The sequence below is a fragment of the Strongyloides ratti genome, assembly GCF_001040885.1.
Source record: "Strongyloides ratti genome assembly S_ratti_ED321, chromosome : 2".
NCBI lineage: Eukaryota > Metazoa > Nematoda > Chromadorea > Rhabditida > Strongyloididae > Strongyloides > Strongyloides ratti.
The window spans coordinates 4,244,098-4,268,984 of record NC_037308.1 but is presented as its reverse complement, the minus strand read 5'-3'; the positions used below and the strand labels follow the sequence as shown (position 1 = coordinate 4,268,984).

At 22.8% G+C, this 24,887-nt stretch overlaps 8 protein-coding genes across 8 annotated transcripts; 3 read left to right on the top strand and 5 right to left on the bottom strand.

Moving 5' to 3' along the window:
* Positions 1-1,392: 1,392 nt before the first annotated feature.
* On the top strand, positions 1,393-2,079 carry SRAE_2000136800 (Hypothetical protein; the record flags this gene model as incomplete). The annotated part of the gene is made up of 1 exon (XM_024652312.1): positions 1,393-2,079. The coding sequence occupies one exon, from the start codon at positions 1,393-1,395 to the stop codon at positions 2,077-2,079; it is 687 nt and encodes a 228-aa protein (XP_024505901.1).
* Positions 2,080-2,951: 872 nt separating this feature from the next.
* SRAE_2000136700 (NAD(P)-binding domain-containing protein) lies at positions 2,952-4,076 on the top strand (the record flags this gene model as incomplete). The annotated part of the gene is made up of 3 exons (XM_024652311.1): positions 2,952-3,099; positions 3,139-3,429; positions 3,472-4,076. 3 exons carry the CDS (start codon positions 2,952-2,954, stop codon positions 4,074-4,076), a joined length of 1,044 nt encoding a protein of 347 aa, XP_024505900.1.
* Positions 4,077-6,042: 1,966 nt separating this feature from the next.
* On the bottom strand, positions 6,043-6,436 carry SRAE_2000136600 (Hypothetical protein; the record flags this gene model as incomplete). Its single annotated transcript, XM_024652310.1, has 2 exons — positions 6,043-6,348; positions 6,392-6,436. 2 exons carry the CDS (start codon positions 6,434-6,436, stop codon positions 6,043-6,045), a joined length of 351 nt encoding a protein of 116 aa, XP_024505899.1.
* Positions 6,437-7,694: 1,258 nt separating this feature from the next.
* SRAE_2000136500 (Hypothetical protein) lies at positions 7,695-8,471 on the bottom strand (the record flags this gene model as incomplete). The annotated part of the gene is made up of 1 exon (XM_024652309.1): positions 7,695-8,471. One exon carries the CDS (start codon positions 8,469-8,471, stop codon positions 7,695-7,697), a length of 777 nt encoding a protein of 258 aa, XP_024505898.1.
* A 403-nt stretch (positions 8,472-8,874) lies between these two features.
* SRAE_2000136400 (Nematode cuticle collagen, N-terminal domain and Collagen triple helix repeat-containing protein) lies at positions 8,875-9,950 on the bottom strand (the record flags this gene model as incomplete). Its single annotated transcript, XM_024652308.1, has 2 exons — positions 8,875-9,590; positions 9,635-9,950. The coding sequence occupies 2 exons, from the start codon at positions 9,948-9,950 to the stop codon at positions 8,875-8,877; spliced, it is 1,032 nt and encodes a 343-aa protein (XP_024505897.1).
* Positions 9,951-11,288: 1,338 nt separating this feature from the next.
* Positions 11,289-12,530, bottom strand: SRAE_2000136300 (Protein kinase domain and Serine/threonine-/dual specificity protein kinase, catalytic domain and Phosphorylase kinase, gamma catalytic subunit family and Protein kinase-like domain-containing protein; the record flags this gene model as incomplete). The annotated part of the gene is made up of 1 exon (XM_024652306.1): positions 11,289-12,530. The coding sequence occupies one exon, from the start codon at positions 12,528-12,530 to the stop codon at positions 11,289-11,291; it is 1,242 nt and encodes a 413-aa protein (XP_024505896.1).
* Positions 12,531-13,299: 769 nt separating this feature from the next.
* Positions 13,300-15,871, bottom strand: SRAE_2000136200 (N-alpha-acetyltransferase 16, NatA auxiliary subunit; the record flags this gene model as incomplete). The annotated part of the gene is made up of 2 exons (XM_024652305.1): positions 13,300-15,717; positions 15,797-15,871. 2 exons carry the CDS (start codon positions 15,869-15,871, stop codon positions 13,300-13,302), a joined length of 2,493 nt encoding a protein of 830 aa, XP_024505895.1.
* A 3,772-nt stretch (positions 15,872-19,643) lies between these two features.
* SRAE_2000136100 (GPCR, family 3, C-terminal domain-containing protein) lies at positions 19,644-23,180 on the top strand (the record flags this gene model as incomplete). Its single annotated transcript, XM_024652304.1, has 5 exons — positions 19,644-21,937; positions 21,984-22,453; positions 22,496-22,621; positions 22,685-22,785; positions 22,842-23,180. The coding sequence occupies 5 exons, from the start codon at positions 19,644-19,646 to the stop codon at positions 23,178-23,180; spliced, it is 3,330 nt and encodes a 1,109-aa protein (XP_024505894.1).
* Positions 23,181-24,887: the final 1,707 nt, after the last annotated feature.

Sequence of the window (24,887 nt, the reverse complement as noted above, 5' to 3'; positions counted from 1 at the left end):
TACAAGTTAAAAAAATGCTTTTTTCCTTTACTAGAATCTAGTAGGGTATAGAAAATATTTTAAACAATTTTTTTTTAACTATCACTAATTAATAAAAAATTTTCATTTCATTTTTAATTTTGCATATAATTAATTATCGTTTTTATAATCATTATTCGAATATTAATTAAAGAAAATTATAGAAATTTGTTGTAAAAAGATTATTTTTAATCATAGTGAGGTACTAAGATCTTATTGAAGATAAAACAAACTTATTAATTAAATAATAGTTTTAATTATTTAATGCTATTAAAAGTTAGGCAAACATTTTTTCAAATAGTAAAATAAAGTAGAGTGTTGAAAGTCTACGGTATAAGCTGATAAAACATTCTTCACCAAAATCATAAACAATATTATAAAGATTCTAGATCAAAAGTAAAATTTTTGATAATTTGTTAAAATACAAAAAAATTTTATATGTAGGAAGTTTGAAAAATGAATAATAATTGCTATTTTAATTTTTTTTGCATATTCTTTTAATTTATTTTAACAATTTTTTTAACCAATGTTTTATCAGAAAGCAACGCAAATATGCCACATTAATTTGTATATGCAAAATAAAAATTAATTAATCATTGAGTTTAATTTTATTTATCATTTGACCTTGAAATAGACACTTTTATAAAATTTTTAGAAAGTATTGTTTATTGAAAACCTAATTTTAAAAGAAAAAACATTAAAATTTATATAAATTTTGAAAAAAGATTGAATAAAAAAAGAAAGATTTAAAAAAAAATACATACTTTTAATTTTAAAATGTTACTCTACAAATTATTTATTTAGTTCCAGTTACGATAAATTTGTATGATAAAAAAGTGATGTTTCTATTAATAATTGTTTTATTTAAAATCTATTTTTTTAAATATTTATCATACTTTCTATACTAATAAAAAATACATTATTTAATATGATAGCATTGTAAAATCAGTTAGCTTTAAGAGAGTTATTCACTTCAAAAAATTTTTGTATATAATTTAGTAAATATGAATATAATTTCAAGAAAACGTTTGTCTTGTTAAAATTTTTTGAATAATTAAATAAAAAATTTAATTTTTTATCTTTCAAAATCATATGTAAACCTCGTGTTTTTCAATAAAAAAACATTATATTATGTTTAAGAATTTCAATCGGTTTATAATTTTCTGGCTGCTTCTTCCAATTTTTGCGTATTGTGAAAAAAGTACCTATAGAACTTTCCTTTCTTCGGTCTTTAGGAAAATCACTCAAAACATCTTTCTGGTTACTACAAAACTTAATTCTAAATTGGATGTAATCTTTTTAAAATATCTGGACAAACATTTTAATGCTGAAGACTTTTTTACCTTGAATGACTCGATAGGCTTATCAAACTTAATGATTCGCAATCAAAACAAAACCTTTGCTTGGATACCGTTGGAACATAACCTGTTTGGATATGTTCTATTTAGTTTTGAAAAAATTGTTAGAAATCATAGTAATGGAAGATTTATGCTACATAATTGTAATTTCAAATTCAATTGGAAACCTAAGCCAAACTCATTGAAAATGGCAGAAAAGAAGAAAATCTTATTGAAGGCTCTTATTGAATATTTTGTCGACAAAAAGAAGTTAATTGATAAAAATAATGAAAGGATGACGTTTACCAATGAATATAAATACCATCACTATAAATTGGGTGTTCCTTGTTGCCATATAGACATTAGATTCATACGTTTTCTGAAATTTATAAATATACTTGATGATAGAAGATTAAATGAACTTTGTATTCAATTTAATAAAGTAAGAAAGCTCAATCTTGATCCTCTCAAGCAAAAAAGTCAACATTTTCTTTCTGCTCAAAACGATCTTCGAAAAAATCGTTTTAACGACATTTTATGTTTTAATTCCAACATACTGAATTTCAATGGATATGATTTTGAAAATATTCCTGGATTTATTTACAATAATGAAATAAAAAATCAAAATAAATGTTTTGCTTATTTTTCAACAAATGTTAAGGATATGAAGACCAAAAGATATACGAACAAACCTTTTGATATAGTAAAAAATTATGTAGGGTAATAATTTATAAATATTTAATGTAAAAAAATGTGTTATGACATTTGTTTTTGTCATATATCAATAATAATAATAACATCATTCTATAACTATTTATAATTAATAAATTTTAAATATAATTCACTTTCATCTATGTATTAATAGTTTTATTCTTTTTCGAAGTAAAACTACATATTCAAAAAAGTTTTAAAACCAAAAACAATCAACATTATAAAATCTTGATTAAATAGTTTCGTATTTTATAAATTTTTGTATTCTGATTATAAAAATTTATGAAAATCTAAATATAAAGTTTATAGATCATTTAACTTTTAAAGATTTCATTTTAAAACTTGCTTTTTTTTAGTGTCAATAATGTTTCAGAATTATTTTATTATCAATATTATAATAAAAAGAAATTTTTTTTCAAAACTTCTTTTTCTATAAATTCCTATATGATTACAGTGATATTTCAAAAACAAATTATTTAAGAGTCTTCTCATTTAAAGTAAACCCACTTTTTTTTATGTTTGCGAAAAAAAAATATTTAAAATGTTTATTCTTTTAAATGTTTTCTAAGGCTGAAAATGTTTTAATTTAAAAAAAACTATTAATTTTTATTTTTAATAAATAATTTATTGCCTTTTATTGCTTATCAAATACTTTTTAATAACTATATTTGGGAGTAAAAAAAATGAAAAATTTATTTTTCAAACTACATTATTTATCAATAGATAAGAATAAGAATTAAAAAAATGATAAAATTAAAGTACAATATACAATTTGAAATTGGGATATTGTTGAAAAACAATGACAAAATAACTTTTTTATAACGAAAAGTATATATAATTATCATCGAAATTTAATTTATAACTTACATTTGTTAATTTCTAAGAATGGATAATGTTGAAAATATTTGCATTTTTGGATACAATAACTTTATTGGACAACGCCTAGAATTGGAAATTAAAGAAAATCATCCTGCAATTAATATTAAACTTTGGCAACCTAATAAACCATCTGATGAAAATAGTAATTGTAAAGGTATATTTTGGGGAATAAATTCAATATCATCAGCTATAGAAAATTGTCAGTTGGTTTACAATGTTGTTGATTACAAAGATTGGAGTATCAAACCAAATAAGAAAATGTTAGAATATTTTAATGAAACAATTCCTGAAATTTTAGCTAATGAATGTGAAAATGTTGAAGGTATAAGTATTGTTCATCTATCGTCAACGTTATCACAAGCCTCCTCTGTATGGCCAACATTAATGGAAAAGGAGAAAAATATTGATGAATTAAAATTAAATAATATTCCTTTTAGAGATTATACTATTTCAAAAATTAATGGTGAAAAAAAGATTCTTAATCGTATGTTGTTAATAGTAAAGATTTTCTGTAAAATTTTTTTAGATTCTTCTTCAATACCTGTACTTATTTTAAGATCACCACCATGTTATGGAGAAGGTGACACATCATCAGTCGTCATTGACTCAATAAAGATTCTTAGAAAATATGGTTGTCTTCCAAAAATGTCAAAGGATAATGGAAGTTTTGAAATGTGTTACATAGGAAATATAACAAATGCCATGGTTACTTGTGGTGAAGAATTATTAAATGGTAACATTGTAGGTGAGGTTGTCATTCTTGGAGATGATACATTAACAAAAAACATCAGAGAATCTGTCATCGATAAAGTTCTAGAAGATGGTAACAATGAAATTCCTTCAAGTTCATTACCACTAACTGGATTGTTTTTTGTTATTTCATATTTCTTGTTGGTTGTTTTTATTCGACTACTAGGTTTGTCAAATTTTTTCAAAATGTTACCAGATTACAATTACTTTGTTCTTCATTATCGTAACTGGGTTGTTTATGACAAATATAAACTTATGTATTTTATTGGTTGGAAACCTAAATATTCAAGAGAAGAAGCTTTTAAACGTTCATCTATTTACTATAAAAGTCTTTTTGATAATGAAAATCTTCATTTCTCGTGGATACCATATAAAAATTAATTATATTTGTATTCTATATATTACTTTATAAAATAAATTATTGTTAGAAGTATTATTCAAAACATATGTATTCATAAAATTAGTTAACATAAAAGAAAGAATTCAAACTATTGATTACATTTCATAATTCATTAGGTTCTTTTTTTAATTCTTCATAATTCTATATAAAAGTAAAAAAGATTATTTTCCTATATTTTCCACAACAATATCAGATCACAGAAAAATCTTACATTTGAATTTTTTAATAACTAAGGAAAATTACATGTTAGTTAGATAATTATTTATCATGGCTAACAATCATGAATCATAGTTTTTTTACATATGTAGGTTTTTTAAAAAAGCATACATTATCTAAATAAAAAAACCAAAATAGATAATTTTTTCCCATTTTTATTAAAATGTTTACCCATTATTGTATATATATATTTTTTTAATTTTATTTAAATACTAAAGTATTGATAATTTTAACTTGTCAAAACTTTCTAATATATTAATTTACCATTTAATATTGAATTTCAAAAATTCTTCCATAGTTCTCAGTTAAAAATAAAAAAATTGAAATTATTTTAAATACAGTATTTTTTTCTTAATAAAATAACTACTAATATTCCAAATTTTACTTCACAAGTAAATTATATTTTGAACTTATTACTCTAATTTAATTTAAAAATCATTGAATAAGAACTTTAAATTGTTACCTATTTCTAAGATTTGATTATGTTACTTTACAACTTGCAAGAGTTATTACTAATATATTTACCAATAATTGTGCTTTTAAAATTTTTTTTCTAAACGCTATTATTTTATTTCAAAAATTAGTAATAAAGTTTTCTTGATTATGCCATCTTTATCTTATTTGTCACCTTACAGATGATCTATTTTCTTGTATTTTTTTCTATATTATGGTGAGTTTTTTTGTCATTTAATATTACAGATAATATTTTATATTCATTATGTAGAAAAGTTTTAGCCATATTTTGATCTTTCTCTTGAAGCTTTATTAAAATTACATTGAAGAATAAAATAAGGAATATAAGTAAAGTAAAGATCATACATTATTATGATTACTAGAAATGTATATGAAATGTTAAGTTAAAAATTTTAGTTCTTTTTATAAGTTTAATTTATTTACTCATATCAAAAATCAACATAATAAAATTTTGAATAAAATATTTATATATTAATTTTTTATACAATTAAATTCACAATTTTAAAAATAAAATATTGTTGTATTTTAATAAAACAAATAGTTTTATAAGTAAATGTTAGCACAAAATATTTTGAATTGAGAAAACACTCTTTTATTTTAAATATTCCTTTTTTTTACTTATAAATTATTTTAATATTTTTACGTTACTTCTTTTTTTATGTATAACATAAAAATTATATAATTGATTTTTAAAAATTGTATTATGACATTTAGTAAATTATCAAATAATAAGTATTTGTACTTATAGATAAGCTTAAATTTCTATAATTTGATAAATTTTTGATAGTGTAAATTCTTGGTATTTTGTTTTCAATAAAATGGGTCTTTTAGTAAGAATTTTATTTTTTGTAAATATTTATAATTGATACTTTCTGAAAAGAGAAATGTTATTTTTGAATACTACTATTTATTTTAAAAATAAAATTGATTTTTTACAAATTTATGATAATGAAAATTATATTTTTTTTAAAGTTTGTTAAATGTTTTATATACCTGATAATATTTTTATAAAACTAAATTATTTTTTAAAGTCATTATTTATGAAAAAAAATCTATTAATATACATTTGTACTGAAATAAATTTTTAAGTTATTCAAAAAAAAATTGTTTTATACTTTTTTTTACATATATAATTAGTTTATACTTGAATATGTAAAATTTTATTAAAAACTATGTGTTTCATAAAACGTGCAATTGTTTACTATTGTTTTTCTTAACAAAAGAAAATAATTTTATTTATTTTTTTAAATTGCATAATTATAATTCATCTTTTGTTATATTTCTTAATTTTACTCTTGTTCCTGGTGGTCCTATTGGTCCAGCTAGTTTTTTATCACTTTTTAGTTCTATTATTACTGTTTTGTTTTCTATAAACACTGGTCTTAATTGTACAGGTGTACCAGGTGGTCCTTGTGGTCCTGCTTGTAATGCCTGTTGTGTTCGTAAAGCTGTTACTGAATCTACTACAAATTTCAATTCATTGATCTTTTTCTGTACTTGATTTAATTGTTCCAACATATTTTTATATAATTCTAAATATTGTTCAATCATTTTTTTAATATCCTTTTGATTATAGATATTTATTTTTTTAATAACTTATATTTACCTGAAATTGTGATTCTATATCATTCAAAAAATCTTCAGAAAACATTTTATCATAACATTCTGTTTTTTTAATAAGTAATAATATACTTAATATGACTAATGTAAAAAATAATGTAGAATTGGTCATGATAAAAATATATTAAATGAATGTATATCTATCAAACATAAGAATTGAAATATTTTATTAGTGTTAGCTATTTACATTTATCAAAAATCAATGTAATACATTTTTTAAAGTAATACTATTTTTTTTTTAAATATTTTAACAACTTACATATTTTTCTGAAAGAAATTAAAAAAATTTGCTTAACATAATTATTTTAAATTGGATTAATTTTTAAAATTTTTAATTCGTTAATAATATAATATATAAAATTTTCTAAATTAAAAGTTTATATTATAAATTATTCTAAAAGTACTTTCATTATATGACAATTATAAATATTTGTTTTTTTATAATTTGTTTTTTTTACATTTAAAAAAAAGTAAACAGTGTGTTTAATCACGTTATCAATAAGGTAAACAAAGTTAAATAAAAAAAGTTCTATTAACGTAAACATTGTTAAAAAATAAAATTAAATAACAATGTGTTCATAAAAATTAACCAATTTAAACATTCTCAAGTTTGGTATTTTTGAAGGTTGTAAAATTGATTATTTATATAATTTCTTATTTATAATGCTTGTATATATTGTTAAGATTGTCTTTGAGTTATAGATATTCAAATAATTTAATTGTACCAAATACATGCTTATTGCAAAAGTAAAAACAGACATGTGATTAGACATAAGTTATTTGACTTTAAATTTTTGTATTTTCTAACTTTATTTAGATAATAAAGGATTATATATGTTTCTTCTTTTTAATATGATCATATTCGTACTGTTTAAAACAACCAATGTTAATTGTTTTTAATTTTGTTTATAATTTCCATAAAAAATCACAAATATCATATTTATAAATTTATTTATTTGCATAAAACACCGAAGTTTATAATAAAAAAATTGCATTAAAATATTAGATATTTGAATTATTTTTCTAAATCAAATTAATTAAAAATAAAAAAAAAATATAAAAATTATATTTTATTTTTACATCATACTTAAAATTTCCATGAATATTATTTATCAATAGATTATGAGTGTAAATTAATCAATGATTAGGAAACAAGAGAATGTTTAATAAAACTAACTTTAAGAATTTACTTCATACAAAAATGCCAATCTTTTTTACATTGACATTTTCTCAATAAAATACATTAACCTAATATTTTTTCTTGAAAAGTAAGATGTAGCATCAATAAATTATTTTGGTTTCTTTTTTGTAGTTTTTTTTCCTGCTGATTTTGTTGTTTTTGCTGGCGCTTTTGTTGTCGCTTTTGGAGTTGGTTTTGTAGTTGGTTTTGTAGTTGGTTTTGTAGTTGGTTGTGTAGTTGGTTGTGTAGTTGGTTGTGTAGTTGGTTGTGTAGTTGGTTGTGCTGGTGGTTGTGTTGATGGTTGTGTTGGTGGTTGTGTTGGTGGTTGTGTAGCTGGTATTGCTGGTGGTGTTACAACTGGAGGTTGTGTTATTACTTTTTGTGTTGAAGATGTTACTATTTGTACTGGACTTTTATGAGATGTTCTCATTGCCGGAACTGTCTTTGATATTTGTGATTTAATACTACTAATATTATCCTGCATCTGCTTTACTTGATTAACTAGGGTATTAACTAAATTTCTTAGCATATTATTTTCTCTTCTAATTCTTCTTCTTTTTCTTGCTTCTGCTCCTGCTCTTCCTCCTGCTTTCCTTCTTGCTTCTTTCCTTCTTGCTTCCTTTCTTCTTGCTTCTGCTCTTCTTGCTTTTTCTCTTTCTCTTCTTGCTTTTCTTCTTCTTGCCTCTGCTCTTCTACCATTATTTCTTCTATTTTGTCTTTTTTCCACGACATAATTGTCTTCTTCATCATTTAAAATTACCGGCACTATGTTGTCCACATTTTTAATAAAGTTTTCAACTAAATCTCGATTATACCTAGCCTGAGATTTAATAAATAATATATTAGAAAATAAAAAAATTAAAAAGTATACAATAAAGAAATTCATAATTACAATATTTAAAATGAATACCGAATGTTTAAATATAAAATTTTCGTTCATTTATAACATTAATTTATTTATTAATATCAAAAATCAAAATTAACGATTAAAAAGTTACATTATTATGTCAATTGTTTAGATATTTTTTACAATTTTTATTTAGTTAAAATTTTCATCAAAATAAATTTGCTCTTTAAATAAAATTTTTAAAAATTGATTAAATAATTATAAATTATATAACTATTGTATACAATGTTTTTTTTTGTAAACTGCAAAAATAATTGAGTTAAAAAAAATAAATACTTTTAAATATTAAGTTTTCATTATATTGAATTAAACTTTTTATTTGTTTTGTTTACATTAAACATTTTAAGAACTTTTTTTAAAAAAAATTACTAGAATTTAAATACTAAAAAGTATATCCTTGATTTTCTGAAACATCTGGAGATGGACCAACTTCCACTGGAGTAACCTCTTCTTCATCATAATTATCTCCTCCATCATTTAAAGGAAATGTAATATGTAAAGGAGCTAGAATTTTAGAAACACCACAATCAGATGGACAATAAGTTGCTGATTCTCCAGCAAGTCCTTGAATTCCCCAATCTCCACGATCTCCAGCTTTTCCTGGAAAACCACGAGGTCCTGGTGGTCCAACTTTTCCTAGCTCTCCTACACTTCCAGGCATATTAGAAGGTCTACCTGGTAGTCCATGAGGCCCTTTAATTCCAGATGGTCCAGGTGGTCCTTTTGGACCTTTGACACCAATTCCACTAACAACAGTATCTCCTGGAAAACCTTTTGGTCCTACTGATCCATCTTTACCTTTTAATCCTGGATTTCCAGGTAATCCTTGAGGTCCATCAATACCAGGTTTTCCTGGAATACCAGGAGAACCAGAATTTCCAGGTGAACCTGGTCTACCTCTTTCTCCTTGTGATCCTCTTCCTCCTGTAGGGCCTGCTGGACATATTTTACATGGTAATTCAGGTGGTGGTGATAAAGTAATATCAAAACCATCTTTTCCTGCAGCTCCTATTTTTCCAGGATCTCCAGGAGCACCATCAATTCCTGGTGGTCCTACAGGACCAGGTGCTCCATTCGGACATGTTAAACGGATACACTCTAAAATATATTGAAATTTAGAGTTTAATTATATATAAACTCACGATTGCATTTATTTACACTATCAATATTTTTTTTAACACGAAATGAAATATTTTCTATCAAAACACTACTATCACTATTTTGTAATTCCATCATTTGAATCCAAGAACTTTCACTATTAGCTTTAAACATTGAAGATCTTTGTTCAATATCCAAACTAACATTTTCTACTTTATTTATAATAGTAACAGCTGATAAAAGAAGTGAAAAAATAGCTAAACCAGAAATAAAAATAGATAATGTTGCTATAAAATGGTATTTATCATACTTTTCAAGATCAGTAATATGACCATTTAAAGAATAAGATTGTCTTACCATTTTAAATGTTAAGAATGAACTTTTAATTCAAAAACAAGATATTATATATATCTTATAGTTTATCATTCTTAAATAGGTTAATTAAAGGTCATATATATTCTTTAATAATTTTATAAATAAACTTTTATTAAATCAAAACATGTAATATTTTACTATATATAGTATATATAAAAGATTAAAAGAAAAATAAATAAAAAGGTGACAGATATATTCAATGTGGTTCATGAAAACCTTTTCTCTTCACTATTTCATACAACGATTTATTAAAATAATATTATTATAAAAAATTTACCAAGATGTGAACGTTTCTTGTAAATGATTCATGGATTATATCGTAACATAAATTTTAAATAAAAATTTAAAAATTGTCATTATTAAAAAGTTATTATATTTTTTAAATGAAGTTAAGTTTTTCACTATTAAAGTATAAAACATTCTGAAACATTTTTGCATATTAATAACTATTTTTTAAAATTAGAATTCATATCTGAATCTTTAATTTCATATATTTCAAACTTCTGCTTATTTTACCGTGCAATCAAATTGTTAACATTTTCATTCTAAAAGAAGTTGTTAACTTTTACCCTTATCAATAATCTTTTTGAAATTTCTATGTCAAGAGCAAAAATCAAAAATTAAATGTTTTTTCAAAGAATCATTTTTTTTATCAATATGCTTATTATTAGTATAGCTAGAAATTTTTAAAATGATAATTTTTTAATTATTTATATGAACTATTTATATCAGTATAAATTGTATTCTCGTTTAGTAAGTACACTTACCATTATTTAAATTTCTTTTTTTAATTGAAGATTTCAAAATTAATATTTTTTTATGAACTTTTAACATTCTCTTTTTGAAAGTTTTTATACATTTCCGTGTTTTTTTTATTTTAATTATTATATTATATTGAAAAAGTTATAAGTTTTTTTTAGCATATATTCCATTTAATTAAAATTTTACTATTTTTATAGTGCAACTTTTTAAAATTATTTTTTTTATTATTATACTAAATAACTTGATGTTTAAAAGTATTTTATAAAAACATTTTTTCAAAACATGTTTTTCAAAACTATTTTCTTTTCAAAATTAAAAAAAACCAATTAAAATTTAATCAAAATTTATCTATAGAAATTAAAATTTCATTACAAATGCAACTAGTCAAAATATTTATAAACAAATACAAAATTGATATTAAAACTGTGAAAATAATTAAAAATAAAATGGTCCTACAAAAACTAAGTAGTACCAAAACGTTTTTCTTTTTGTACTATATATACCTCTTTAGTTCAATAAAAAACTTGTTGAACCACCCTGTATAAAAAAAAATATTTTTTATCATACTCGAACCATTTTCGGTTTGGGTTTGTTAGCAAATAACATGTCTCGAGAATAAAAAAAACCTCTATTAACCCAATGACCATATATTGCAAATGTTGCTGCTTCAGCCTCCAACCATATTGCCTTAGAACGATAAGGTCGTTTACGAAGTTCTTCTCTAGTATACGATGTTCTAAAAAGACAACCATTTTGAATTCGGTGAAGAAATTTAGCTGATATAATAGCTACTCTAAAAAGTTGACGTAAATTTTTTTTTTTAGGTGGTGGTGCAATTTCTTCAATAATACCAGAACGTAATGATCTCCTACGTTTAAGAGTTCCCTCAAATGTCATAAATGGATGTTCAAGAGCTTTTTCTGAAGTAAGTCTTTCTTCTACATTGACAACCAAAAGTTTAGAAATAAGATCTTTTGCATGTGCAGAAACATTTTCCCATTGATCTTTTAAAAATTCAAATTTACCTTCTTGAATCATTCTCATCATCATAAGTTGTTTTCTATGATAAAATGGTGCATGACCTGCTAACATTGTATACATAATAACACCAAGTGCCCAGTTGTCAACTTCCAAACTATATCCAGGATGATTTTCATACATTTGACATTTTAATGTTTCTGGAGCAAGGTATCCTGGTGTTCCAAAAAGATCTCTCAACATTTCACCTTTTTTTAATTGCTTAGCAAACCCAAAATCACTTATTACAACTCTCGAATCATTGATACATAAAATATTTTCAAGTTTTAAGTCTCTATGTACAATATTTAAAGAATGAAGGTAAGCTACACCATCGAAAAGTTGGGTCATAATATTTCTAACTTTCTTTTCACTTAATCTAACAGATTTGTTTAATAAATCAAAAAGTTCTCCTTGTGGAGCTAATTCAAAAACTGCAAAAAGAAATGTTGGTGTTTCAAAAAAATCATGCATTTCAATAATAGATTCATGATCAGAACATCGTTTTAAAATTTCAATTTCGCTCAATGTTTCTTCTTTAAGTCTAGCAGCTTCATAAGCATTTTGTTTTTCAGTTGAAATGTCAACAATTTTTACTGCATACACCTTACCACTAGACTTTTCAACACATTTTCGAACTGTTGATGCTAAACCCGTACCCAAAATTTCTAAAGCTTCATAATAACGATTAAATCCACTTTCATGTTCAACTATAATATTATCACGGACTAAATCTGTATCTTCATCAGAATCATAACTTGCACTTTTAGAGTGCCTATCCTTCATCCTAAATAAAATAAATTTATTAATAATAATAAATTTAATAATATTTAAATAAATATAAAATCGCTTAAAAAAAAGACAATCATATGAAAGATAAGTACATTCTTTGATATGATTAACGTTTTATAAACATTATCCCTTTTCTACGTTTTTCCAAAATTATCGTGTCGAGTAAGTTTTTGACAACAAATGCCAAGATATTATTTTTATTTTTTTGCCAAATTATATTTTATAATATTAATGTTAAGAAATATTATTCTAGCTTTAAAGAATCTTATAGTTCTAAAAAAATATTGATTATAAAAGTATATTTTAATATTAACATTAGATGAACTTTTACGTTTACTTATTTGATGGAACAAGTAGGCGGCTTTTATTTTATGTAATAATTTTGTTTAACAAACTTTTAGTTAACATTAGTAAATTTCGTTTTGAATTTATCAGTATATTTTTGTTGTGAAAAAACTCAACAACTTCTTAAATGAAATTTGTTTGAAGAAACAAAACTTAATGTTTGCTTTTATTTCCATTGTCAAATTATAAATATTTTTTAAATAACTAAGATAACCTAAGAACGATATTAATTAAAAAAACTACAAAAAAAATAACAAAGAATATGATATAACAATTACTGCATTAGTGATACATATTTAATAATTATTAAAACAAATTTTCTAGAAACTACAATAATTTGTCAATCAACAATAGATATAATATAACAAATCCATTTTCTCACTCTCCTTCAATATATCATTAGTTGTTGTGACTTGTGTCAAAACATAGCAGCTGGAAATATACGATAGAGAGTTTCCTTAAATTTTAGAATAAATTCTTCGTCTACCTCTCCACATACTGATCCCACACATACATCCATCAATAATTGATCACATGCTTTGAATGTAACACCAGATATCTTATCAATACCATCTTCAAAGAGTTCTAATAATCCATCGCAACATTCTTTTGATGTTTTTTTTCCCAATAAATAGTTTGCCTTTATTTGTGTTACCATATCTTCTAAAGATTTAGAACATCTTTTATTAAAGGATTCATTAAACTTTTCAATATCTTTCTCTAAAAACATCTTTTCAACACAAGCATCAACAGCCTCTTTTAAGATACCGTCACTTTTAAATTCATTTTGATAATATTTTAAGAATTTTAGAGATGCTATGTGAAGTAAACCACTGTTAGGATTTAAATCAAATGCTTTCTTTAAAGCTTGAAGCATAAGTAATGGTTTATCCTTTCTGAGGTACACTTCAAAAGCTAATGTAGCTGCTTCGACACTTTTACCGTGATAATTAATTATTGAAAAAGCAAATCTTGATGCTTCTTCTAGCGGATCTTCAGGATTAGCTAAAACATCTGGATCTAAATTTTTTCCACCTAATATCTCATTATCTGTAGGTTTTTTTTCTTTTCCCTTATTTTTGTTTTCTTTTTCAGCCTTCTTTTGTCTTTCCTTTTCTCTTAATTTCTTCTCTTCTGGAGAAAGTTTAAAATCATCTGGTCTATCAAGCATACGTAGATATATTTTCATAGCTAAAATTGCTGCACGTTCAAAAAATTCATGATCTCTAATATTATCCTCCATTTTCAAAAATCTAACATACTCTGGAAGTGTCATTTTCCTCATACAATATCCATGGAAATCAAACTGATCAGCATAAAATTGCGTAAAATGAGATTCGATTTGTTGGAGCTTCTTGAGAGATTCGCCAAATTGTCCATTACGGTAGGCAGCCCGAGCATAACAGTATTGAAACCACATGCACTGCATCTCATCCATATAAACTTCATGACACTCATTTTCGCGAGTAAATTTTGACACCATTTTTCCAGCGCCGTCTATGTCACCAACATGAAACATATATTTAGCACATTTGGTATTTAGAAAACGATCACCTATATCCAATTCTGTAGCTTCAATTAAGATGTCAATGGCAATAGTAATATTTCCTGCATGTTTATGAATTCTGGCACATGTTACAAGTGCATCCAAAGATGTTGGTGTATGAGCTCTAGCTTTATTACTAAATAATATGGCATTTACGAAATCATTAAGATAATCATAATGTTGAGCAGCTAAAATGTATAACCACAACAATACATCCGGAGCTTCCTCTTCGCAACTATTATCACCATCCAACTTAGCTGTTTTGGCATTTTCTTCAAATTGAGGAATTTTACCTGTAAAAAATTTTTCAATAAACTTAACTTTTGAAGGTTCATGATAAACATGTCTTAATAATTTAAATAATGAAGGGACACCCTTTCTAATATAACTTATTATTACTGGAGTGACTGCTTTCTCAAAAGCTTCTCCAGTTAGAAAGTAAATTGGGTAAACTTTTGGCAAGTTTGCTTTTGGATACTTTTCTCCCATCTCCTTGTAAATTTTGACAGCTTCCTCAGGGGCAGATGTCTCGTCTTCGATACCACGACATTTTTGAATCATTTGATATGATCTTTTGTCCTCTGGATTTCTATTTAACAATATAAGGCAGGCTTTTTCAGCTTCTTCCATTCTACCTAAACCCATCAATAATTTAGCTCTTGTTTGATAATAACGTAACTTATCACACAAAATACCAGAATTAGTTTCAAGATGTGCTAAAGCAGCTTCTAAATTACCACTATCTTGAATAATAAGATTTTCATAAAAGGTAAATTCTGACATCTCATATTCAGATGTCCTACTCCACTGGGCTGATTTTTGATATAAATCTAGTGTTTTTAAAGCCATATCATAATCACCAAGAAGGTGATGAGCAACAGCATATCCCATCCAAACAGCTTTATTCATACCTTTTGAAGATAACAAAGAATAACAAGTATCGCGAAAGCCCTCATAATCTCTACTTTGTAATTGGCACATCGATAAATCTCTCATGACTTGATGATTATCCTTATCTAGACGCAATGCCATCTTGAAAGCCTTAATAGCCTCATCATATTTTCTATGAGTTTTTGATACCAACCCATAGACATGCCAACAAAGATAACTTTTTATATCACTAGAAACACCTTTTTTGGCTAAATCTAATGATTCACTGTATCTTCCCATATTATCCAAAATCAATGCCTTCATAGCAATTGTCTCACCATGATTTGCATATTGTTGCTTCTCCAGTATTTGCTTAGCACATCTTAAAGCATTTTTGTATTGACGTAACTCAAAATTTTTCTACAAAAAAATTATATTAATAAATTGTAAAAAAAAATATTAAAATTTAAATATTTAAAAATTAGTAATAAAAACTTACAACAATTTTACGAAAAATACCCAGTTCCTTTGAAGGTAACGGTTGACTACTTGTCTGCCCAAGAGTTGGTGCCATCTTTTTTTTCTTCCTACAAATAAATATAAATCCTGTTCGTTATACAGTAAACGAAAAGTAGTAAGGGTAAAAAAAGACTAAAAATATATGATAAAAAATTTTACTATTATTGCTTTATTTTTTTATGTATTAACAATAATAATTGATAAAAAAAATCATATTTTGTGGTGTTTAATTTTTATATATTTATATTCTCTTAACGGCTATATATGTCGTTATGAGATATTTTTTTTGGAATTTTGACTACTGAAAATAATTTGTCAAAGATTTTAGTTGTTAAAAGAGATTATAGGTATGGAAAATTTTTATAAATTTTTTTGATTAAATGATATGGTGATATATTTATAAATTAAATTTTAAATCATTTAATATTCTAATTTTTGTAAATTTTTAATAATTAGTATATTCAAATTATATTTTTTCATGTTTGAAATATATATCCTAGTCTTTAAAAATCTTTAATGTTTATTCAAAAATATCTAATAATTTAAAAAATTAATTTGAAATATATATTTATTGAATATATACTTCAATTGTTTAGAAAACTTTTTATATTTTTTTTATTTAATTAGAATTTATTAATACAATTATTTAATAAACGCTTTTTAAATAATTTTCAATTCTTCTTTACATCATTATTATTACTTAAATAATAATTATTTTAAAAAAAATATAACTGAATGAATTTATATTTTATTAACCTTTTTTAAATACCAAAAAAAGATATTTGGAAATTGAAAATTTTTAAACTACTTTAAATTTTCCAACACCTACACTACTTTTTTTCTATCAATAAAAATCTATTTTTATCATGTTAAATTTCAAAACATTTTGTAGAAATTTGAATTTTATTCAAAATAATTTTATGTATTATTTGTTAATTGATAATAAAATGCTAATGTTAACATTTGAAAATATTTTTTTTGTCAAAACATAAAATATAAAAATTATTTTGTTTTATCAAATAATGTTGTAAAAAATAATTTGTTAATTTTTTCATGAAATTAATTTCTTTTATGATTAAGAAGTCAAGAAGAATTTTTCTTTAAATTTTGGTAATTGAATTTATTAAAATTAACTGAAATTTTTAAAAAATATTCTTTTAGAACTGTTGTTGACATAGAAATTTATAATTCTTATTTGTATGTTTTCACAATATAAATTAAATTCCAGTTTTTAAATTTTTTGAGAATTGCACAGTTTAAAATAACAAACTTGAAATTTTGAAATAAAATTCGACGCATGCTGCTTTTTTTCTTTACAAATTCAAAGATATTGCTGTGATTTTTGAAATTGGATTGTTAAATAAAACTTTTTTTTAATTATTATTTCTATTGATTTGTTTAATTATACTTATCATGAAAACATTTTTGATAAGAATGCTCTAATTCATTAAATATAGTTTTTGTTTAACAACAAATAAATATATTTTTTTATAATGTTATATAAAAATTGTGTTTTATTTGTTATATCTAAAAAAGTAGTTAATTAAAAATGATGCTATGGGATTTACAAACAATTTTAAAAATATTATTATGTATGACGACCATAAATGATTTTTTTTTCATGTGGTAATTGGAATATCTAAATTATAAATTCTTTTTTCTTTAAACATATATATGAATGCCTTTTTTATTTAAAGTTTTGATGTATTTTTTGCCTACACTTTATAAAATATAAAATTAACCAACATCTTATTTTGAATACATAATTCATATTAATGTTTTGATAATTTTTGTTGAATTTATATAAAAAATACACATGTTTTAAAGTTTTTAAAAAAATTTAAAATTTATTATATAGCTTTGATACAAAAAAAATTTAAAAGTTTAAATTTTATAAGTAATTCAATCTCCTACAGAAATCAGAATATATTTTTTTAAAAACTCAACTTCTGCTATTTAATTAAGAAATTAAAAACACAAAATATTATATTTTAAACAAGTTTTGAATAATGTAATCATAGTTCAAGGCAAAGTGAACTCAAAGAAACATAAAATTTTTACCATCATAGTTTTCTAAACATTTAGGATATTATTCACATTGAAAAAGGCTTTTTATTATCAAATATTTTTAAGGATACTGGCTTTGATACTTTTTTTTTGTTTCTCAAGAATAAATTAAGAGTGAAAAGTTTTTTAATGTATACCTTATTTTAAAATTGAAATCAAATTAATTTTAAAAAACATTTTTGGTTTATTTTCATGTTAAAGCAAAGTATAGGAAAAAGGAGAACTCATGAATATATTCATTATTTCCGACTTTCCAATATTTTGGTCGAAACCTTTTGTAAAATGATGGAACAAGAGTCATTTGGTATTTTTTTTAAAAAAATAATCTTAATAATGATAGTTTTACTTTCTAAAAGATTCAAAAAAAATTTCTTTTGACAATTTTTACATATTTGTTTAAGTAGTTAAAAAATATTAAACTAATAAACTTTTTGTTGAACGTTGTGTAAATTGATTCATTGTAAACTTAGATATTGACAAAAAAATTTTATTATATCAATAAATTTAAACATTAAAGAGAAAAAAAAATACATTGATTAAAATGAAGTTAATTAATAAAGTTTAGTTTAGAAATTAATATTATGACTACTTATAACATTCATTCATAATAACAAACTAACTTATTTTTGGTATCTTTGTAGTGTTAAAAAAATGTTTTGAATTATTAAAAACTTTTTAATGAACTATTATTTAGGTAAAGTAAAGTTAAATGTTACTATTGATTCCCAAATATTTTATTATAAATATTATAATAAACTTTTTTATTAAATAAGTTTTTTTTTAATATGTGTTTCAATTATAATATGTTATTGATATCTAAAAAAAACTTTATGATTAATGTAGCAATAAGTATTGGTAAATTTATTGCTTTAAAGATTACGAAAAAACATGCTTTTTGATTGCTATTTCTAATTTAAAAAAAAAAACTAAGAAAACAACAATTTTCAAAATATTATTTAACATAATTTATTGTAAATAATATTTATTTAATATATTAAAATTTAATAATGTTTAAACATTTAGAAAGCGGAAAACACAAAAAGAGGTTTTATATTAAATTTTATTAATTAATTTTTAAATTTGTAAAAAAATTGTAAAATAACTAACAAATGAATTTTTTTTTCTAGCAAAAAAAAATAAATATATAAATTTAATTAATTTATACATTTATAGTTTTTTACAAAATTAATAATATTATAATTTAAGCACTAGAATACTTTTTATTATTTTAACGCAAAAAATATTTATTTTATGTAAAATAAAAAATTTTTTAAAGCTATTATGTAACATTTGATCATCTTCTAACTAACCAAATAACTTTGTCACTCGAAAAATGATAAACTAATCCGATTAAACTGACAATTTTTGTGTATTACCCAAATATTTGAAATACAACAAAATGACCAATAAAAAGTTTACATATAATAAGAAAATATAATATTATAAAACTTGATGTATAATTATACAAAATAATTACCTATGAAATCTCCTTACATCAAATGAATGATGGTACATTTATTTGAAATACCATATATATTGGTCAACAAAGTTTACAAAACTTTTTACAATCACCTCCTAATAATAAGATTGCTTTGAGTTGGTAATTAGTAAAGTTAGATAATATTAAATCCGATTTAATTCTTAACTAATTCTCATCTTTAGAACAATATAATTAATTCTATAATATTTCAACCTATTCCTTCCAATTTATATATTTCTTTTAAAAATAATATATTTTATGTGATTCATTTAAATTTTCTATGATATCTAAAATTTTATTATTATTATTATTTTTTTTTATTTTAAATTATTACAATATAAATGCCCTTAACTTTAAAAGTCAAATAAAAGATGAAGAAGAGGATGATAAAGATTTTCCTGCTCTTCTTGCTTTAAACAATATAAATTATTCACTATCAAATAGTGAAGATATTAAAAATGTCATTAATCCTTATGCTGAAATATTTCCTACATCAAGTGAACATTTACAAAATTTTATCAATAATACTGATTTTCCTTCTATTAATCCAGAAACATTATCACGATTCTTTAATTTTAATTTTGACAATAATAAGGAAGAACAAAATAATTTGACTTCTACGACAACTACAACTAATGATGCTAATCATAGTACAATTGAAGATATTGTCATTACGACAAAATCTCTCTTATTTACAAGAACACCATTCTCCACAAAAAATACTACAATTAGTAAAGGAGAAAGTCTTTTTGATAAAACGACAACACAAATGGTAACAGAAACGACAACAAAAGCGACAACAGAAGCAGCAACAGAAGCGGCAACAGAAACGACAACAGAAATTACCTCTACTAGTAGTAGTACTACTACTACAAAAACAACAAAACACCAACCACAAATATCAAAATATGTCCAAAAACAACCTAAAAATACATCATTACCGGCACAAATTCATGTTCCATCTCATAGATTATTAAACGATATTCTTGTAATTCCTTCAACAAGAAGATTATATATTCTTTTAATAACATCAATTCATGAATCCTCTGATAGACAAGGTCTTGGATGTGGAAATGTTGATGTAAATGCTTTTATACGATTAGCTTCTTTTTTAAAATCTCTTCAAGAAGTTAATTTATCAAAATCTATGAAAAATTCTGCCCTTAATTTAGGTGCTGTTGTAATAGATACCTGTAACAGTGATTTAAGAACTTTAGCTGATTTATATGAATTATTATCTGGAACAAATATCTACAAAGAAGATATAATTGCAATAATTAAAGATGACAATAGCTACCTTCCAAATGTTGATGAATTTACAAAAAATCTTGAAATACCAATAATAACAACATTTTTTTCACATTTTAAATCACACTTAACAACAGGAATCCTTCCATCAGCTGGTCATATATTCACATCAGTTGGAGAATTTTTAAATTATCAACAATCAACATGTGTCTCAATGATATCAGATCTTCTTTATTCTGAGGTTTCTACTATAGTATCTGAAATCTTTTCTCAAAAAAATATATGTATTGAGGAGAATTATAAAATAGAAGGAGTTTCAACTGTTGGTAAACAAAGAATTATCATTCAACAACTTTTGTTAACTCAAGCACGATTTATTGTTATATTATATGATGAAAAGTCATTCCTTGATTTATTGGAAGCATTAAAAATTGAAATGATTCTTCCATCAAGATTTGTTTTTATAACAATTCAAGATAGTAGGTGGTCAACGACAAACAATTACCTTAATCAATGGGGACATTTTGATCAAGTTTTATTATCTATTGCAACAGAATCACTAGTATCAACAAATTATACAATACAATTAGCAAAAAGTTTTCCTAATTTACCATTTCCTTTAGCTTGGTTAAAACAATTTTGGTCCTCAGCATACAAATGTCATATAGATATTGGAAGTAATGGAAAAAATATAAGAAATGAATTTTCTAAACCATGTGATCCTAATCAAAAATTAGATATAAATACAATTGCACCAAATGTTGATGTTGCTCCTATAACATTAGCTGTTCATGCTATATCTAATGGTTTAACTGATCTTATTGATGAAACATGTCCAGGAGCTTTAATATCAACACTTAATGATTGCCTCAATGATCCTTATAAAAATTTTCATTTTTCTATTCTTAAAACATCTTTCAAAGATCCAACAGTTAATTTTACTAGAAATTTTTCTTTCAATTCTATAACATCATCATCTGAATCTGAATTGGTTATTAATAAAATAACTACTTATGGTGGTAAAATAACTTATGATACAATATCTAGATGGAGTCCTGATTTTGGTTTTACCTATACATCATCATCAAATTTAACAATTGAAAATAGAGATGGTAAATTTATTCCAGTAATCTCAACATGTCCTCGATCAAGTTGTATGCAAAAAGTTACATTTAATTTTAAATCACAAAAAACACCAAAATTATCTATGAATTTTGAAAGAACTTCTGTTATATTTTTTGCTACTATTGCTTGTACCTGGTCTTTCATAACACTTATAGGATTTTATCATCGTCTTTTTGGGTCTCCAGCTATGTCTCCATATAGGTATGTTTATTATATTTATAATATTTAATAATAATTTTATTTTTAGAGTATGTTATGCTGTAGCATTTTTTGGTTTTGCTTTCTTATCATTAATTAGTTTATTTTTTATTGCATCACCAACAAATTTAAGTTGTGTTGTAAGAAAAAGTTGCCTTTCAATTGGTATAACATTTATCTTTGGTCCATTATTTGTTAAAACATTATCATCATTAAGAGTTAATATGAAATTTGGTAATAAAAATTCAAATGATTTTTATATATCATGTCATCCATCATCTGGTATTTTGCTAGGATTAATATCAATATTTATATTTATTCAAATAATTGTTGTCTTGGAATGGGCAATTTTTAGAGATATGTCATCATTAACATTTTCACAATTTAAAGAAGATTACTCATGGAGGTGTTCTCCTGGTAATAATTTTGAAGAATCTCTTTTAGCATCATTATCAATTAATGGAATTATTATTTTAATTACCCTTCTTTTAGCATTATTTAATGCTAAAGATGAAGAAAGTAGGGAGACTGTTATTATTTCAACAACAGCAATAATTATAGGTATTTCTATGTATATATCATTACCATTAATGGAATTTTATACAAGAGATATTGTTGTGGGGTGTTTAATTTTAATATTTTGTATTATTGGTCCATCAGCAACATATATAAATTATCTTTGTAAAGGTAAAACAAAAAATGATAATAATTTTGATACTATTGATAGTAAAACTAATCTTTTTAATAAAGATATTAAAAAAAGAAATTATTGTGTTGCTAAACATTTAAAAAATATTAATTATCAAAATCATTATACATTAGAGGGTGGAGATGAAAATAAAAAAATAACGGTAGACAATTAAATCTTTTAGTAATATTATAATTAATATATATATTTTTTTTTTAGAATACTTCTTATATAAATCATGGAACTTTAGGAACTACAATGAATAAAACATATATTCATTATCCAACATCACTTTATGCAACTGGAAATTTTGTCAAAGCAACAGATATTAATACAAAAAATCTTAGAAATTCTCCTTATCCTGTTCCGGCAGTTACAGGTATAATACCACCAGTATCAGCTTATGCTGAACCACAGTTAAGTGTATGTACCGATGAATCTGTTTCATCATCTGCCACACCAATCTTACTTTCACCTGACTATGATACATCTCCAGAGAATGATGATAATGATAATAACAAGAAAAATAATGACAAATTTTCAGAAGTTTCTGTATAAAAAAAAACTATTTATTTAACATATAATTACATTATATATAATACAATTTCCAATTAAACATTTATTTTACCAAAAAAGAATAAACATAATAAACTTTAAAAATTAAAAACTTTTATATTTAATTTTAAATTAAAAAATTTTTTTAATAGTAAATTTAAAGAATAAGTATTATAATTTATTTTATTTTTTTTAATAACGTCGTGAAATAATTTTTAACTGATAGATTAAACTTTTTAAAATAATTTTACAAAAGGAAAAAAAAATGATATTCGCATGTCAATTAATAATTAAAATTTTAATGTTTGTTATTCACAATAATTTGAGTATCTTTTTAATATAGACTATGGTAAATATTTTTATAAATTTTGTTAGTAAAAAAAAATTTAATTTTATCATTAATCTTTTATAAAAGTGCTAGTAAAAAGTATTTCTATCCATATAATTATAAGGATTAGAAATTTCATTAACAAGTGCAATGCTCCTTGAAATCCTGTTTTTTGCAGGAATAGTTTTAAAATTAAAACCACAAAATCTTGAACAATCCATAATAAATTTGTATTTCTTACAAATTAATGGACATCCATTTATAAATGTTCCTGTTGATGTTAAGAAAAAAATAACTAGAATTCCTATAAAAATGATTCCTTTCATTTTGAGAAACAATTTAATTTAAATATCTAAAAAAAAATGATATTAATATTAATAAAAAAAAATTAATAAACTCAATAAAATTTATAGTTTAAAAAACAAGTATAATAAATAAAAAGCACTATATATGTACTTTAATAAACTTATTTTAAAAAGGTGGAGTAACATTTTCAAAATAATTATCTAATGCAAATTAAAATTGTTTTCATTTAAATATCCATAAAAATAATAAAATATAAAAATTTTCAAAAAAAAAAAAAAGAATAATGAATTACAATTTTTCATAAATAAATATAAAAAAATTTTAAAAACTATTCTTTCACATATATAAAAAATTAATAAAACAAATAATAAAAATTATTTTTAGCAAAAATAACTTTAATTTAGAATAAATATACATTGAATAGGGAAAAAAAAATTTTTTTTTTATTATACATATATATCCCTGTTGAAATTATTAAAAAGAACATGTATGTATTTTTTTATTATTTTATTTACATTGTGCCATTAAATTTTATAACAAAAAAAGATATAGTAACTTAATTTATGACTATGTTTAATCATCCACAATAATAATACAATTTTTTATTTTCGTTAACTGATCTGTGAACTGAAATTGTAGACTCAAGATTTTCCTTTTTTTTCTTTTTTTTTACATTTTGTTATTAATAAAAATGTTCATATAAAAAGATGCATTATTAAATTTTGCTAATAATTAAATGATGTTATCTATATAAAAAAATATTAATTAGTAATATTTTTTGAAAAAAGAATAAATATTTTATTTTGTTAATTTTTTGTATTAAAAATGTATAAATATTATTTTTTATTTAAAACTAATTTTAAATAACGATTTATGTTTAGATTTTTAATAAAAAAAGTACTTACAAAATAGGCTTATTATTATTATCTTCAGATTTTTTAAATTTATAGTACATAAAGTTTATAATTTTCTTAATTCAAAGAATTGTTATTCAAATTGAAAATAGCATATAAAAGGAAAAAATAATACAAAGTTTTAAAAACCAATTGACGTAATATCTGATCCCATGTTCTTTA